The following is a 15,754-nucleotide window of genomic DNA, read 5'->3' as shown; positions in this document are numbered from 1 at the left end:
CCTCTGAAAGAACAGTCAGCAGTGGGCACTCAACCATGAGCCATCTCTCCAGACCCCACTAGGTATCATTTTAATTAACCATTAGGTTGCTGGGCGGTGGTGGCGCACACCTTTAATCCCAGCACTTGGGAGGCAGAGGCAGGATTTCTGAGTTCGAGGCCAGCCTGGTCTACAGAGTGAGTTCCAGGACAGCCAGGACTATACAGAGACACCCTGTCTCGAAAAAAAAAAAAAAAAAGATATGGAAATCTATGGGAACAGAAACATCAATATTTACCAATAATTGGCTCTATATTAAGTACTGTGATTGGGGGCTTGCAGAGGTGGCTCAGCAGTTAGGAGCACTGACTGCTATTCCAGAGGTTCTGAGTTCGATTTCCAGCAACCACATGGTGGCTCACAACCATCTGTAATGGGACCCAATGTCCTCTTCTGGTGTGTCTGAAGATAGCAACAGTGTATTCATTAATACATACATACATACATACATACATACATACATTTTTTTAAAAAAAGTACTGTGATAACCACACTTGAATTTCAGAAAGAACTGCTGACAAAACAGACGTGGGGGGGGGGAAGTGTAACGGTTAAGGACATTATTTGCCTTATATATATATCATTTGCCTCATAAAGCAATGGACCTGAACTATGACAAAATTGTATAGAACTCAGATGATGATACAAATAGAGCTTCCCAGGGCTAGGAAACAGATTGATCCTGAATGAACAGTTTATTTTACAAACAGAACAATGCAGGCATGGTGGCACTAGCCTGTAATCCTAGTGATGGGCAGAGACAAAATTTGGAAATTTGGGGGACTCAATGACATACACAAGCCTGGCAACTGCAGTTAGATCCCTGGAGCCCACATAAACTTCTGCAAGCTGACTCCACTGAATTGTTCTGACTACACACACATAGCTACCCTCATATTAAGTTAAAACAAGAAAAAAATTACAAGGTGGATGCTATCTGAGGAACAATAGCTGAAGCTATCTTCTGCCTCTATCACACAAAGGCCTTCTGGCCTCCACAGGACCTACAATTTGAGTGTACAGGTCACACAGACATACACATACATATTCACATACATTTTTTTTTAAAAGAGGAAAGAACAAATGAATGGAATTCTGTTTATGAACATATTCTGTATGTAAAGCTGTGGAAATTTAAAAAGAATGAGTTTTATATCCTGGTTTTCTGTAACTGTTTACTGGTGGCTTCAGTGCATAAACTTTGAACACAGCCCAAAATTCAGAAATCAGCACTGATGCCCAAAAGCTACTTTCTCTTGGCTCTGAGGCTAAGAGAGACTTGTGGTTTTAGGTGGGTATGGTGGTGCACACCTTTTAATACCAGCACTGGGCAGGCAGAGGCAGGTGGATCAATGCCAGCCTGGTCTACACATCAAGTTTTCAAGAGCCAGGGCTCAGTTGTGTGGCAAGCTCTGTACACAGCTATTTGTATGATCATATGCCATTAACTGAAGCAAACACAGAAGACTACTATGGTGACAAAAACTCTAAAATTCATGTATGCTAAAATTGTTCAAGGCTGCTTCTTTATTTTTTTAGTTTGCTTTTTGTTTTTCAAGTCAGGGTTTCTCTGTGTAGCCCTGGCTGTCCTGGAGCTCACTCTGTAGACCAGGCTGGCCTCAAACTCACAGATCCACCTGCCTCTGCCTCCTGAGTGCTGGGATTGGGATTAAAGGCACCACTGCCCAGTGCTCGCTCTTGCTCTTGTGCTCTCTCTCTCTCTCTCTCTCTCTCTCTCTCTCTCTCTCTCTCTCTCTCTCTCTCTCTCTCTCTCTCGTAGATTCACAGTGTGAAAGAGCAATAAATTCAATAAATTGGACAAACTTGGGTAAATATTTTACTGATACTGCCAGAGAAGCAGCTGAGCTTGTTGGCAGGCATCAGGTACACATGTTGGATGAACTCCAGGAGCCTGGATGTCCTTAAACAGATCTGAAGGCAGCACTACCGACAAATTCACTTACAACCATTTGAGACAGTCCATTTTTAATGTTTTCTTAAAAAAATACAAAGGAAATTAACTCTGTCAGCAAACACAATTCAAGGAAAGAGGAAAAGTGGGATTCCAGAGCAAAAGGAAAGTGCAGCCCAGTTTAGGCTACCACATTCTCCTATTTGCTATACCAGTAATTCAAGAGTTTCACCATATGACACAGAGGCGCCTAGAATGGCAGCTCAGGAATATTGGCAGAGGTACAGAAACAAAAGATTTTCAATTTTCCTTGATTATTTTGTTCCAGGATGAGTAAAATACACTGTAAAGACAGGTACAGAAGATATAGCAGGAAAAGAACTGAATGTACCACACACAGCAGTATTAAGCACTCCTTAATAGAAGTGTGCCCTTAAAACAACAGGGCAGTAATCAGGTACCTGAACTACTAGGCTGTAGCCACTCCACCCATCCCCAAATAAATAGTGTGGAGGCGTAGTAACGTGGAGCACTTGATCACCAGGAAGATGGTCTTTTCACCCAGTTAAAGACAAATATTGCCAAGGCTATACAAGCCCTGGCAGGGACTAAGACGATTGTAAAATCACAGATATTTCTACTTTACCACAGGTATATTGAACTCTGCACATTTACAGCATCTCTTACTCTAACTTTTTCCACTGTTAATCTCTCAGTCTCCAATGCCAAGATGGAACAACATTTTACATTAGAAAGACCGTGGAATCAAATAGTATGTCCTTTCCAGCCTTCCAATTTACACTTCAGTGATCTTCTGGGTTCACCCACATTCCACTCAGCTCCAGCCACTTATTCAAATCTCTGCACCAACTATGTCTCCCTAAGTGAGAACAGCATGAATCTTCCTTCTTGGCCTCTCAAATTTTAACAGTGATCTCTTGGTTTCCTACAGAAAGGAAATGTGGTGCCTTGAGCTACCTCTGTACTTAGAAAAGATATTTTTGCTTCTGAGAGGAAAAGGACTTTGATTTTACCAAGCTTATATAAACTGATTCCTTCCAGTCCCCTGGGATGGACACTGCCCACATCGAGCTGGCCATACTCACCTTAAGTCTCTGTAATACATGAGGCACAACATGCATACATACAAACACACACACACACATCCTCCCAAGCACATGGCAAGTTAGAAACAGTAAGAAAGTGCTCCTCAGACCACACAGAGTCATGATCTGGTTTCTCACATCCAAATGTGCATTCTCTTCCTTTGAGTACCTGTTCCCCATGCTTCTGAGCAACATTACCAGTGCAAAGGAGAGTGTGCATCAAATAAGTACAATCATCACAGCACTGGTGCCTGTAATCACCCTGTGCACACAGTGAGAAATAAACATTCTGGAAAGGATCCTTGATTCTCCCACCAACTGTCCCTTGGAGTAGTCACTGGCTGCAGCTGGTGTTCAGATAACATTTACTTTTCTCGGAGAACACACACACCAGCATCACAACGCTGGGTTCCCATGGAGGCCACTACTTCCCAGCTGTCGATGATAGGGTCATAACACTCAATGCTGCTCAGCAGAGAATTCCCATCGTATCTGACGGGCAAAAAACAAAAGAAATGAGGTCTTCATCCCTTTACATACAAGTCCTAGCACTTGTCTACATGTATAAGAACCTACTGCCTGCACTGGGACAGGAAGGAAAGCAGCCCCAGTGCCCCAGTGGTTGTTCCCCACAACACACATTATGCCTCCATCCCAAATGGCTTCTTGCCTTGGATACATGATTCTAGCCCACTTTCAAAGTCCTCACCCTGCAATTGCATAGAGTCTCCCTCGAAGCACTGTGGCCCCTACATAGCATCGTGGCGTGGTCATACTTGTGACAGTTGTCCAGGAATCCGTGCGAATGTTATAAGCTTCAACAGAAGAAAGGTGGGCTGTACCATCAAACCCCCCCACCACATAAATATGGTCATTCAGTAGGGCTACACCAGCACCTGGGGAAAAAGAGAGCATTAGCAAATGAATGGCAATAAGCCTAGCATCTGAACCCAGTGTCAAACATGGTAGATAATGGCTGAATTGTGGCGATGAGGGATGCAGATGTGTCAAAGCACTAGAATGGAGTAATACAGCAAATGTTAGTGCGCGCATTGGTCAACCCTTAAGCTAGGACCTGAAATTCTAGCAGAAGGCTGACAAGGGTCTCATCTCTGCTTTCACTAATTCACAGTCTATCTCTCTTTAGTTGGCCACACAAAAAGCAGGAAGAAACGTGTTAGTAACAATGAGAGGAGCACAGGAGCACGGCCATGGTTCTGCTGTGATCTCTGTCAGAGGCAGTTAGCTGGAACGGCATGGTGTTTGCATCACAATCTATTCCACTAAGAGTTTTGAGCTGTTATTGGGATGTACTTCTATGATAGAGTACTTGCCTAGTATATGCAAGGCCCTGTGTGCAGTACTCAGAATTTTAAAAACAAAGTATTTTTAGGCATTAGAGATTTTATGTAATACTTATTGCCATTTATTATCACATGTGACATTTATGTCACATATCTGCAATCCTGGGATTACTTGGAGTCTAAAGTTAATGTGAGCTACATACTACATACAGTGAAATCTTAGATTTTTTAAAAAAAATCACCAATGTAGTGGTATAACTTGAAGCCAGAAGCAGGAGGATCACTTCATAGCACCTTGTACACTGACCAGGACTGCACGGTAGGACCCTCAAAACAAAGTCCAGCCAGGTTTGTCAGTGCATGCCTTTAATCCCAGCACTCAGGAGGCAGAAGCAGGTGTAGGTAGATTTCTGTGAACTCAAGGCCAGCCTGGTCTACAGAGTGAGTTCCAGGATAGCCAGGGCTACACAGGGAAACCCTGTCTTTAAAAAAGCAAAACATCAATGTCCAAAGAGTACAAAAAGCAAAGACACAGACCTCAACAGGACAAACACATTTATTTAACATGTACTACACATACAAAATGAGGCTAGTGGTCAAACTACAAAAATAGAAAAAACAGTACTAAAGAATAAGAAATCACTGTCCTCAAATGGACAATCTAGCTCAAAGTTTAAGCTACCGTCCTTCATCCTAATATTTTAGGGAAGGTGGAGGTGGAGGAGACTGGACCGTGACTCACATTCACAGTGGGTCTACATTGAAGTAAGAACTACAGTTCTGTCCTACTGATATCACACCCAGTAACTACACCATCACCATACACCTCAAGATTGACAGGACTTTCATTATGTCATAGGTTTGGTCTTACCAGAACGCTTGGTAGCCATAGGTGTAACGTTAGTCCAGTGTCCTGTATGAGGATCATATTTCTCAACTGAATTTAATATATTCAAGCCATCATAGCCTCCTGAAAGACAAAGTGGAGAACATTCCAAAGAGAAAGGTAGATTCTCAGGTTCACTTTAGTTGCCCTTCTGTGACTAATTCAACTGACTCTTTCAGTTCTATTTTTTCCAGAGGACCAGTCAGAGAATATAGAACATCCTACATATTGCTTACAAGAAAAACATAATCCTATTCATGGACAATATATTGAGATAAATCAGAATTTTTGTTGATGCAAGTACATGCTCTTAATTTTGTCCTCCAGAGTCTAGTAAGCACTAAGCTCTCTCCAGCCCCACCCCAGGCTCATACCTAGACAGTAGATTATTCCGCTGGCCACCACTAGTCCTGCGCCCTCTCGAGCTGTCTGCATATCTCCCAGCATACTCCACTGATCAATGTTTGGGTCATACCGCTCCATACTTGTATGACGTCTGCTTCCATCAAAGCCTCCAGAGACGTAAATCATATCTGCTCAGAGTGAACAAATTATAGACTGTTAAATTAAGAATGACACTTTCTAACAACTTTTTTCTCACCCATTGTTAAGGTGGGGGAGGAGGGGGTGTACACATGAATGTAATTACAACACTTGGGAGGTTCAGAAGGAGGTTCAGGAGGTTCAAGGCCATTCCTGGCTACAGACTTAAGTTAGCCAGGCTGAGCTATCTCAAAACTTATCCCAAGCAAACAAATTGTTATATTTCTTCAAGTTGATTTTTATTATTAGTCATAATTTCCCACTGTGTATATTAATTGTATATGGTACTATATGAAACTACATAAGCACATTCTTGTAAAAGTATATTTTGTACTCTGAGCATTTCCTCTTAAATGATAAGTCACTTAAGTCTCAGAAAGAAGGAAGGCAGTACAAACAAGCACTTAAAGCTCATGCCTGTAAGCCCAAGTTTGAGACAAAGGTAAGCTATGCAGAAAACTTAGCGAACTCCATCTCAAGAAAATAAAAATTCTTAGCCGGGCGGTGGTGGCGTACGCCTTTAATCCCAGCACTTGGGAGGCAGAGGCAGGTGGATTTCTGAGGCCAGCCTGGTCTACAGAGTGAGTTCCAGGACAGCCAGGGCTATACAGAGAAACCCTGTCTCGAAAAACCAAAAAAAAAAAAAAAGAAAAGAAAGAAAAACAAAACAAAACAAACACAACTAAAAAGAAATACTTAAAGGCATTTGGAAACTGTCCACATGGAGTTTATAAAACAGGATCAGTGCCCACTACCACATAGCACAATGAAACATGAATCACCAGTTTTATAGTCAGTATTGAAATGTATACAAATAATGAATAGTTTCTGTTAACAAAGACACTTCTAAAGCAAGAATGAGTGTTTGAACTCAGACATTTAGTCATGTTCCTACCAAACAGTAGAAGAGCTTCATAAAGCATCATTTGTTACCAAACCTACCTCCCAGTGTGGTGGCTCCAGCAAGGCCTCGCCGCACATTCATAGGGGCCACAGAGTACCACACTCCATCTTCATCTGCTGTGTAGTCAAGACATTCCACTGAACTGAGGCGGGAACGGCCATCATAGCCACCAATGACATAGATCCGATCATGTAAGGAAACTGAGGCCACATACCGTCTCTTCCGAGTGATACTCTATGGAGTGGGGAGAGGAGAGGAATAATACCGTTCAGATGGGCAAGCTCGAGCCCCTTCTCTTCCCCATCCTGTCTGTTTTCATCTTCTTTGCTTCTTCCCTGACATCGGAAACCCCTTTGTGGCTAAGGTTCATCCTCAAGAGGCTAGACGGTGACTGCCTACAGAGTGAAATGCTTCTGCCTCATTGTGACGTTTACAAAAGACATCATGGCTTTCTACTGTCTTCTCTAAGGCACTGGGCTAAGAGACTGAAAACTACGAGCATACTGCTAATCCTGTAGCCAGGTCTGGAATACCCTAAAGGGTAATAGTCCAAAGGTTTTCCATGTTTCCTCAGAAATGGTTCTTGGTTGTACAGTACTGAAATACTGAAAGGAAACTTAACTTTTTCAGTTGAACAGGAGTTAGACTCAACAAGTTCAATGAATATAGCATGACCAGGTACAAGCTATGTAGCCTAAATGGTGGCAGCAGCTAAATTTGATATATGGCTACTGACACTTCCACAATGAGAACAGTCAGAAACTAAGCTGGGTGTGGTGGTAGCACATGCCTATGATGCCAACATTTGTCAGCCTGAAGCAGGACTGCCATAAATTTAAGGTCAGCCTGGGCTATACACTGAGTATCAGGCCAGCTAGAGCTATACATAGCAAGACCTTATCTCAAAAAACAAGTCAAGTATAGTGGCTCACATGTGTAAGTAACCCTGGCCCTCAGGAGGGTGAGAAAAGCCTGTAAGTTACATAGTGTGTGTCAGCAAGACAATTTTAGCAAGTAAAGAAGCCTGTAAATTTGAGACCAGCCAGGAATACACAGTGAGATGTCTCAAAACAAACAAACAAACAAACAAACAAAGGGACCAGCAAGATGGTTTCTTGGGTAAAGGTGTCTGCTGCTAATGCTGCTAACCTACATTTGATCCTTGAAAATTATTCTCTGACCTCCACACACATGGTATGCCAGACATGTCCACATGTGTGGACATACACAAAAACAATGGAATAAAAAATGGAAAAACCCAAGAAACAACCACAACTATCCAAAGAAAAGCAAAGCAACCATCCACTGGATACCTAACTATCCACACAGCATGGGGCATGCATTTTGCTATTCTGAAGCTTTTCTACTCTCAAAGTTGGTCATTTATGAGCTAGTGTCAGGAACCAATGACATTTCTATTCTGCTGGAAATGGTTCCATTATGACTTACTGGCAAAAAGCTCCACTCTTGTGTCTTGGGGTCATATTTCTCTACCACATCAATAGGAGACTGCTGGCTTCCGAAGCCCCCAACCACCAGAAGCACTTCATTGGCTCCTAAGGACAAAGGCAGGAAAAGGCAGGTTACTTCACCCTGGCTAGGTGATTGCTTATGGGAAAATATAAGTAGATAGATTCAAACAGGAAACTGTTGTCTTCTTTTGGAGGCACTAGGTACTGGACCAAGGGCCTCAGTGTTCTACCACTACCTGTAACCACTCCTACACCATATTTAAAACTTTTTATTTCAAGACTGGGTCTTAGTTGCTTAGGCTGGTTTTGAACTCCCTCTGTATAGCCAGGCAGGCCTTGAACTTGCAAGCCTTGTCTCAATCCCTGATACAGCTAGCTTACAAACCTGTGCCACCAGGCCCACCTAGGATGCTTTTGTATTTGCCTGAGAAATAATCTAAAATAAAGCTGTGTAATAGGAAGGTTATCTATTTTTTATTTTGTGTTTCCATGTGTTTGAGAACGTCTGTGTGTATAGGTTTGAATATATGTTTTATGTGTGTAAAGGCACTGGCTCTGCCTTGTATTTCCTGTGTGCTCCCCAGTGTGTGTCTGGTCTGTATTGTTCTCTGCCTTGTTTTTTGAGACAATGTCTACTGAACTGTGGAGCTCTGCAATTAGGTTAAACAGACTCAGTAGCAAACTCAGGGCCTTCCTCTGCCCCTGTGCAGTACTGGGCTCCCGGTGAGCGCTGCCATGCCTGAGGCACGCTGGGAACCAAGGCCAGGTGCTCACACTGCTGATGAGCAGCCTCCCCTGACGAAGGAAGGGACTTCTTTCTGAGGCTATAACTTTTCAGAGTTTGAATCTCTGAGATGCACTCATCACCATAAAAGAAAGTCCTGGGCCCCCAAGACTGCTCCATAGGTAAGATCACTGGCTGCTAACCCTGATGACCTGAGGTCAATCCCTAGAACATGGTAGAAAAGGAGAACTGACTCCTATTCAAACTGTCCACACGTGCACCCCCAATGCACAAAATAAATGTTAAAGAGAATAAAGACAGCCGGGCGGTGGTGCCGCACTTCTGAGTTCGTTCGAGGCTAGCCTGGTCTACAGAGTGAGTTCCAGGACAGCCAGGGCTACACAGAGAAACCCTGTCTCGAAAAATCAAACTAAAAAAAAAAAAAAAAAAAAAAAAAAAGAATAAAGACAGCCCTTTATTTTCTTACAGAAAGTAACAGCCTGCATATCAAACTTTTCCTTCCCCTGACCTTGGCTCTCTTCAAAGGGCAAAACCTTGGCAGAATTCTTCTGGACATCTACTCTGATAACTCATGGGGAGAATAATTTGTTGGTGCACTAGTCAGACAATTTAGTAACTAGGGGTTTGCAACCTCTTGCGTCAGTGTCTCAGGGGACCACGGACTGAAAGAGCAAATGCAGCACCGCGTATCTGACCAGACACATAGAGTCAAGTAGCAGATCTGAGAGCCAAGCTGTCTTTTTTGCTCTCCTTCACCCCCATCTCTCTCAATTCTTTGAGAACAGGTTTCCCTGTGTTTCCAATTCCTAAACTCAAGCGTTCTCCCACTTCAGCATGTACCAGATTACATCTGGCTAAAACATGTTAAATGACACTAAAGGGATATGATCAGAAAATACGCTAAGTTTTCTATTGATTTTTTAAAGCCGTTACTTGTTACATTATCTAATTCCCATATTTAAAAATATCAACAAACAAACCACATCAGAGGCAGGGAAACCTCTGTCAGTTAGAGGCTAGTCTGGCCTGTCTCAAAACTAAGAAAACCAATCAAGGAACAAAAAAATCCACTTTTTTTTTTTTTTTTTTTTTTTTGCTGTGACTTTGTTCAGCAGCTTGTAAAGGTTAAAGAAACAGCAGCAGGCAGGAAACAGATTTTGTTATAAATCCCAGAAAAATGGAAACTGCCTGTCAACACAAAATTGTTCCATAAATACTAAAGTTCACAGTAGAATTTGGGCAGAGAGGTCAATGTGAGTCACATTTGTTTTTTGTTGAGACAGTCTTGTCATGTAGTCCAGGCTAGCCTCAAACTCATCATCCTTCTGCTTCTACCTCTCAAGGACTTTTTACTGTAAAACATGTAACATGTTTTAGTCAAATGTGATTTATCACCATGTCTACCACTGAGTGATCTCATGGGTTTACATGGCTAGGACTATAGCTTACTGGAGTCTCAACCTTCATTATAAAGGACTTCAGAGCCGGGCAGTGGTGGCGCACGCCTGTAATCCCAGCACTTGGGGAGGCAGAGGCAGGCGGATTTCTGAGTTCGAGAGTTTGAGGCTAGCCTGGTCTACAGAGTGAGTTCCAGGACAGCCAGGGCTACACAGAGAAACCCTGTCTCGTAAAACCAAAAAAACAAACAAAAAAGGACTTCATAATTTTCCAAGGACAGATTCCTGTTTTGAGAGACTGCTACCCAGGCATTACAGATAGCTTAGCTGTTAAAGCCTAGGCTCACAACCAAAATATAAGACTGCTAACAAAGTAAGTGTTAGTAAATTCCAGTAATCACCAGTGACAACACCTTTTGTTCTGGGGAGGGGAGAAGAGGGAAGAAGGACAGAGTCTAGGGATGTAGCTCAGAACGGCCCCAAACTTGTGATATTTTCCTGCTTCAACATCTCAAGTACTAGAAATGCATGTGTGTGCTATGAAGGACGTCTTTGTTGCCGTGTGTGTGTGTGTGTGTGTGTGTGTGTGTGTGCTGGTCTAGAACCCAGAAAGATTCAGCTGCTTCTGCCCCCTGAGTGGAGTTAGTATGCACCCCCGTACCCAGTGTCAGATGATTCCTACCTTACTTTTTGTTACTCAGAACTCTCCTATGCTAGGCAAGTGTTCTCACTAAGCCACCTCCCCAGCTATTTCTGAGCTTTTATCTTGAGACAGAGTGTCTGAATTTACTTGGTAGACCACTATGATTACAAACTTAAAATCCTTCCTTCACTGGCCTCTTGAGTAGCTGTGATTACAGGTGTACACCAGGACACCTGACAAGATTAACGTGTAAGCTGGTGCATGCCCTTAAAAAGACATAAAAATTGACCTAGTCAAAGATAATGTCAGCATTTTCCCAAAGCTATCAGTTACATAAAACTAAATCTTATTCCTTAAGGTCAGAAAATAGTTTTCTGATCTGAAAAATATTTAAAGAAATGTAGACAACGAACCTCTAGAGAAACCTGCACTTTCTGGCTCATAAATTTTTTCATTGGCTTTAGTTCAGTTTTATAAGCAATAGTGACTGTTACGTTAAAAAAAAAAAAAACAACCAACCTTCTGTCTTGGAAAGTACTCTAGTGAGTGAACTTAACCCACTTTATATGGATATAAGCTGGAAATTTACTATCTTTGAGCTATAGACCCTAGACTTGTTATTTTTAAGATAACAAAGGTAATTGCATGTTTTTAGGACTAATGCCGAGGTGTGCAAACTAAACAACTGCTAAGCTGCCCTTGCTATTGCACCTGTAGGGTAATGCTGTTAAAGGCTGAGTGTGGTGGGCCTCTGCTTCTACCAATAACTACTCAAGAGCTCTGCCTTTTAAGGGCTGAGGACCAAACTGGAGGCTCCCATTGGAGGCAGGCCTTCCATCACTGAGCTATATATGCCTAGCACTTGCCCATTTTCAAAAAACTTTTTTTTTCCTTAGATGCCCAGCCAGCACAGCTTGGTGCCTATAGTCCAGCTACTTAAGAGGATGAGGCAAGAGAATTAAGAACTTTAGGTCAGATTAGGCTACAGTGCAAGATTCTATTTAAGAGAGAGAGAGAGAAAGAGAGAGAGAGACAGAGACAGAGAGAGACAGAGACAGAGAGACAGAGAGAGACAGACACAGAAAGAGAAAAGAAAACGCTGAGGATAATGAGCTGACTCAGCAGTTAAGGGCATAAAGGCATTTCCCACCAAGCCTGGACACACACACCATGGTCTGTGCAATGTCCTCCCACTGTTGTGCTCAATACATAAGAAAGAAAGGAAAAGGGGAGAGAAGTCCCAGCTGTGCACACTTGACTCCGTCTCACTTGGTGCCACACCACCCATGGTATAGCTATACTGCAATCTACTTAGTCATTCACTCCTCTACAGAAGGAACTTGGGTCGTATACCATGTTTTTGGAAGTATCAATAGTTTTTGGTCAGCATACTCAGTCTTATATACTGGATACACTGGTGATTATACTCCTACCTCCATTCCACCAAGGCACTTAGGATAAAGGCAGTACATGGTTTATATAATTTCACCTTGGTTCAGCAATATGAATATGTTTAATACTATTTGTATGATTAGAAAATCATTACCATATATTATAATTAAAAAAAGAACATGGGAACATGGGTATGGTGACTCATAACTATAATCCTGGAATTTAGACTAAGGCCAGGTCATTTGAGTTCAAGGTCAGCCTGGTTCACACAATGAATTCTAGGCTAGCCTGGACTACAGTGCACTAGCCTACCTAAAAAAAAAAAAAAAAAAAAAAAAAATCCTCTAAACCAAACCAAAATCCGATCTGGAAATTATGCAAATATTTTCCTGTAACTTCTGTTTTCACACTTTATTTGTTCCTTAATCTATATGCATTGATCTCTTTATTTTTGTATATAGTACATGATACACAGTTCACATTTTGTCATACTGCAGGAATTAATACTTTTCCTAACAGTTTTCTGTGTGTTTTTAATTTATGTATGCGTTCCTGCATGAATTTCAATGTACAAGTGTGCAAGTGTCTTTGGAGGCCAGAGAAGGATCTCAGATCCCCTGAACTGTAGTTACAGACTGTAGCGAGTCTCCTGATGTGGGTAAGAGAGCAGTCAGAGCTCTCAACCCCTGAACCATCTCTCAAACCCCAATTCTTTTTTGTTTGTTTGTTTGTTTTTTGTTTTGTTTTTGTTTTTCAAGACAGGGTTTCTCTGTGTAGCCCTGGCTGTCCTGGAACTCACTCTGTAGACCAGGCTGGCCTCGAACTCAGAAATCCGCCTGCCTCTGCCTCCCAAGTGCTGGGATTAAAGGCGTGTGCCACCACTGCCCGGCTCAAACCCCAATTCTTTCTTCTACCTCTCCTTCTCTTTCTCTAAACATATTTCTGTGTGGTAGAATTTGAGGTGATTTAATTTTTTGCTTCTATATATTTTAATATTAAACATACAGTAAAGGTGACACTAAAAAACACTGGAGGTGGGCAGGACTGGAGTGATGTCTCAGTGATTCAGAACACTGGTTGCCCTTCTAGAGTAAAGAAGTTTGATTCCCAGCACCCACTTTGTGGCTCACAATGGTCTGCAACTCCAGTTCTATGAGGACCTGACGTCCTCTTCTGGCCTCCATGATGCACACACATCCTCCATTGAGGCAAAACACTCACATATTATACAACAAAATAAAAATATTTTAAACGGGAAGAATTTCGTTAAAAACAGCAGCAAAGAAGGCCAGAGAGATGGTTCAATGCTTAAAAGCTCACACTATTCTTGCAGAGGAGGTTTGGTTCCTAGCATCCAGCTGGCTCATAACAGCCTATAACTCTACTCTAGGAGATCTGCTTCCCTTAGAAACTCATATAAACACAAACACACATGAATAAAAGAAATCTTAAAAACAAAACAAGAAAAAAAACTGGAAAAAAAACACTGCTTATTCCTCTATCAATAGAGGACTTGACTATCAATATCCTAATATACATTAATCCTAAAATCAAAAATAAGAAAAGGAAATAATGATAAACCATTTGGGGCTGATGAAATGGTTCCATGCTAAGAATCTGATCCTAGAACCCACATGGTGGTTCATAACAATCGGGAACTCTAGTTCCAGGGGATCTGATGCCCTCTTCTGACCTCTGTGGGCACTGTACACATGTGATACACAGACATGCAAGCAGGCAAACACTCAAACATATAAAATAAAAAATAAATTCTTTAAAAAAATAAAAGTAAATGAAGTGCCACCTCATATATACAGAATAAATGATAATCTATAAAATAATTTTACACAGTGGCAGGAAGGCTCTTTTGACAAAGAAGTAATGGAGACCAAGATAAAAATAGCTAAGTATTTATTCTGTGTCAGCTAGGTATCTTATCTATGTTCCAATTCAATCCTCCTAACAACCCACTGAGAAGAAACTAAGCCTCATTTTAGGGGTAAAAGCATAGGCTCAAATAAGTGGTTTTTTTTTTTAATATTTGTTTATTTTTTGATTGACTGATTGATTGGAGACAGGGTCTACTATTTAGCCCTGGATGCTCTGGAACTCACTATCTGGACCAGGCTGGCTTTGAATGCAGAGAGATCAACCTAACTAGGCCTCATGAGTACAGAGACTAGTGCTCTGTGCCACCATATCCAGTTAGGATCAGACAAATTGTTATCACCAATTAGTCACTGGCAGGGCTTAGAAGTGAACCTCTGTCTGCTAACATAAGTAGCACGTACGTGACAGTAACTATTCCTAGCCTTTTCCTAGATTTCTTCATTTAACTGTCATAACTTTCTTAGAGCTGGATGCTATGTTGATTTCAAGTTCACAGATAAGCATCTGAGGCAGACAGAATAAACTTCCTGTCTAAGGTAAGTAGCAAACTAGAAATCTATACCACAACTCTGGCCTCACAGGTCAGGATTTTACCTATGATATGTGATTGTCAAAAGCCCTGTAGTTTTAAAACTTTGTTTGTTTGAGACAGTCTACCACGCTGGCTTCTAACTTTGTAAGTGCCCAAGGATGAACTTAATCTTCCTGCCTCTACTTCCTGATTACAGGCATTTTTACCACTACACCCCGTGTATGTTGTGCTAGGGACTGAACTCAGGGCTAGGAAAGCACTCTAACAACTGAGCTACATCCCCAGCTCCAAGCCCTTTATTTAAATGCTTAAATAGAAATTTAATGTTACACAATATATGATACTTTGTAAAATCTTTTTCTCTCTACTTTATCTAACTTAACCTCCAATAGTTATGTACTATAAAGACACTCTCAACCTATAGGAATTAAAAGCTTAAAATGGCAGCTACATGTCTAAAGAGATTAAAAGCAGGTTTGAAACAAGTCTACTGTATGCATTACAGATGTTATTTCCAACTATATCATACTATCTGAAAAAGGAGTTGACAGACACTCCCTCATTTTGCAAGGAATACCAGCTTACCTAGACGGGCTCTTGTCCTGGGTCCTTGCATCTGACTCCGAAGTTCAGGCCTTAGGTGAAACTTTTTTGCTTCATCAACTAGATCCCTGCACTGTAAACTACAGCGGATGAAAGGCTAAAAGACAGAAGACAGAAGGGAACTGGCCATTTCTAATGCTGTAAAAACAAAATGACACATATAAAGAAGCAATTTATGTACACGGATAAAAGCACATAAGGATTAGTATGAATCTTAAGGGAGCTGAGCTGGCTTCACATCTGCAACTCCAGTACTTGGCAGGCTGAGATAAAAGGATTTCTGAGACTTCAGGCCAACTCAGGGCTACATACTGACTTCTAGGTATGATCTAGAGGGAGACACTGTCTCAAAAAGGCAAGACACACATTCTCATTCATATTCATTC

The 15,754-nt window shown here is 41.6% G+C and overlaps 1 protein-coding gene across 3 annotated transcripts in view; it reads right to left on the bottom strand.

Moving 5' to 3' along the window:
* Nucleotides 1–2,008: 2,008 nt before the first annotated feature.
* The window catches only part of Klhl12 (kelch like family member 12), a 34,339-nt gene continuing 20,593 nt past the window's right edge, over nt 2,009–15,754 (bottom strand). For 2 of the 3 annotated variants that reach the window (XM_028764708.1, XM_028764709.1), the window contains exons 6-12: nt 15,351–15,465; nt 8,144–8,250; nt 6,733–6,928; nt 5,622–5,780; nt 5,233–5,331; nt 3,767–3,953; nt 2,009–3,549 (exon numbers count right to left, since the gene is read on the bottom strand). In XM_028764708.1, coding sequence (XP_028620541.1) covers nt 3,423–3,549; nt 3,767–3,953; nt 5,233–5,331; nt 5,622–5,780; nt 6,733–6,928; nt 8,144–8,250; nt 15,351–15,465 — 990 coding nt within the window. In that variant the 3' untranslated portion in view covers nt 2,009–3,422. The remainder of the gene's footprint in view (nt 3,550–3,766; nt 3,954–5,232; nt 5,332–5,621; nt 5,781–6,732; nt 6,929–8,143; nt 8,251–15,350; nt 15,466–15,754) is intronic. The other variant, XM_028764710.1, reaches the window with a different exon arrangement.

The sequence above is a fragment of the Grammomys surdaster genome, unplaced genomic scaffold, assembly GCF_004785775.1.
Source record: "Grammomys surdaster isolate TR1022 unplaced genomic scaffold, NIH_TR_1.0 145, whole genome shotgun sequence".
Classification (NCBI taxonomy): Eukaryota; Metazoa; Chordata; class Mammalia; order Rodentia; family Muridae; genus Grammomys; species Grammomys surdaster.
Note: the sequence above shows the minus strand (reverse complement) of the source record. Positions and strands in the feature narration are given on the sequence as shown.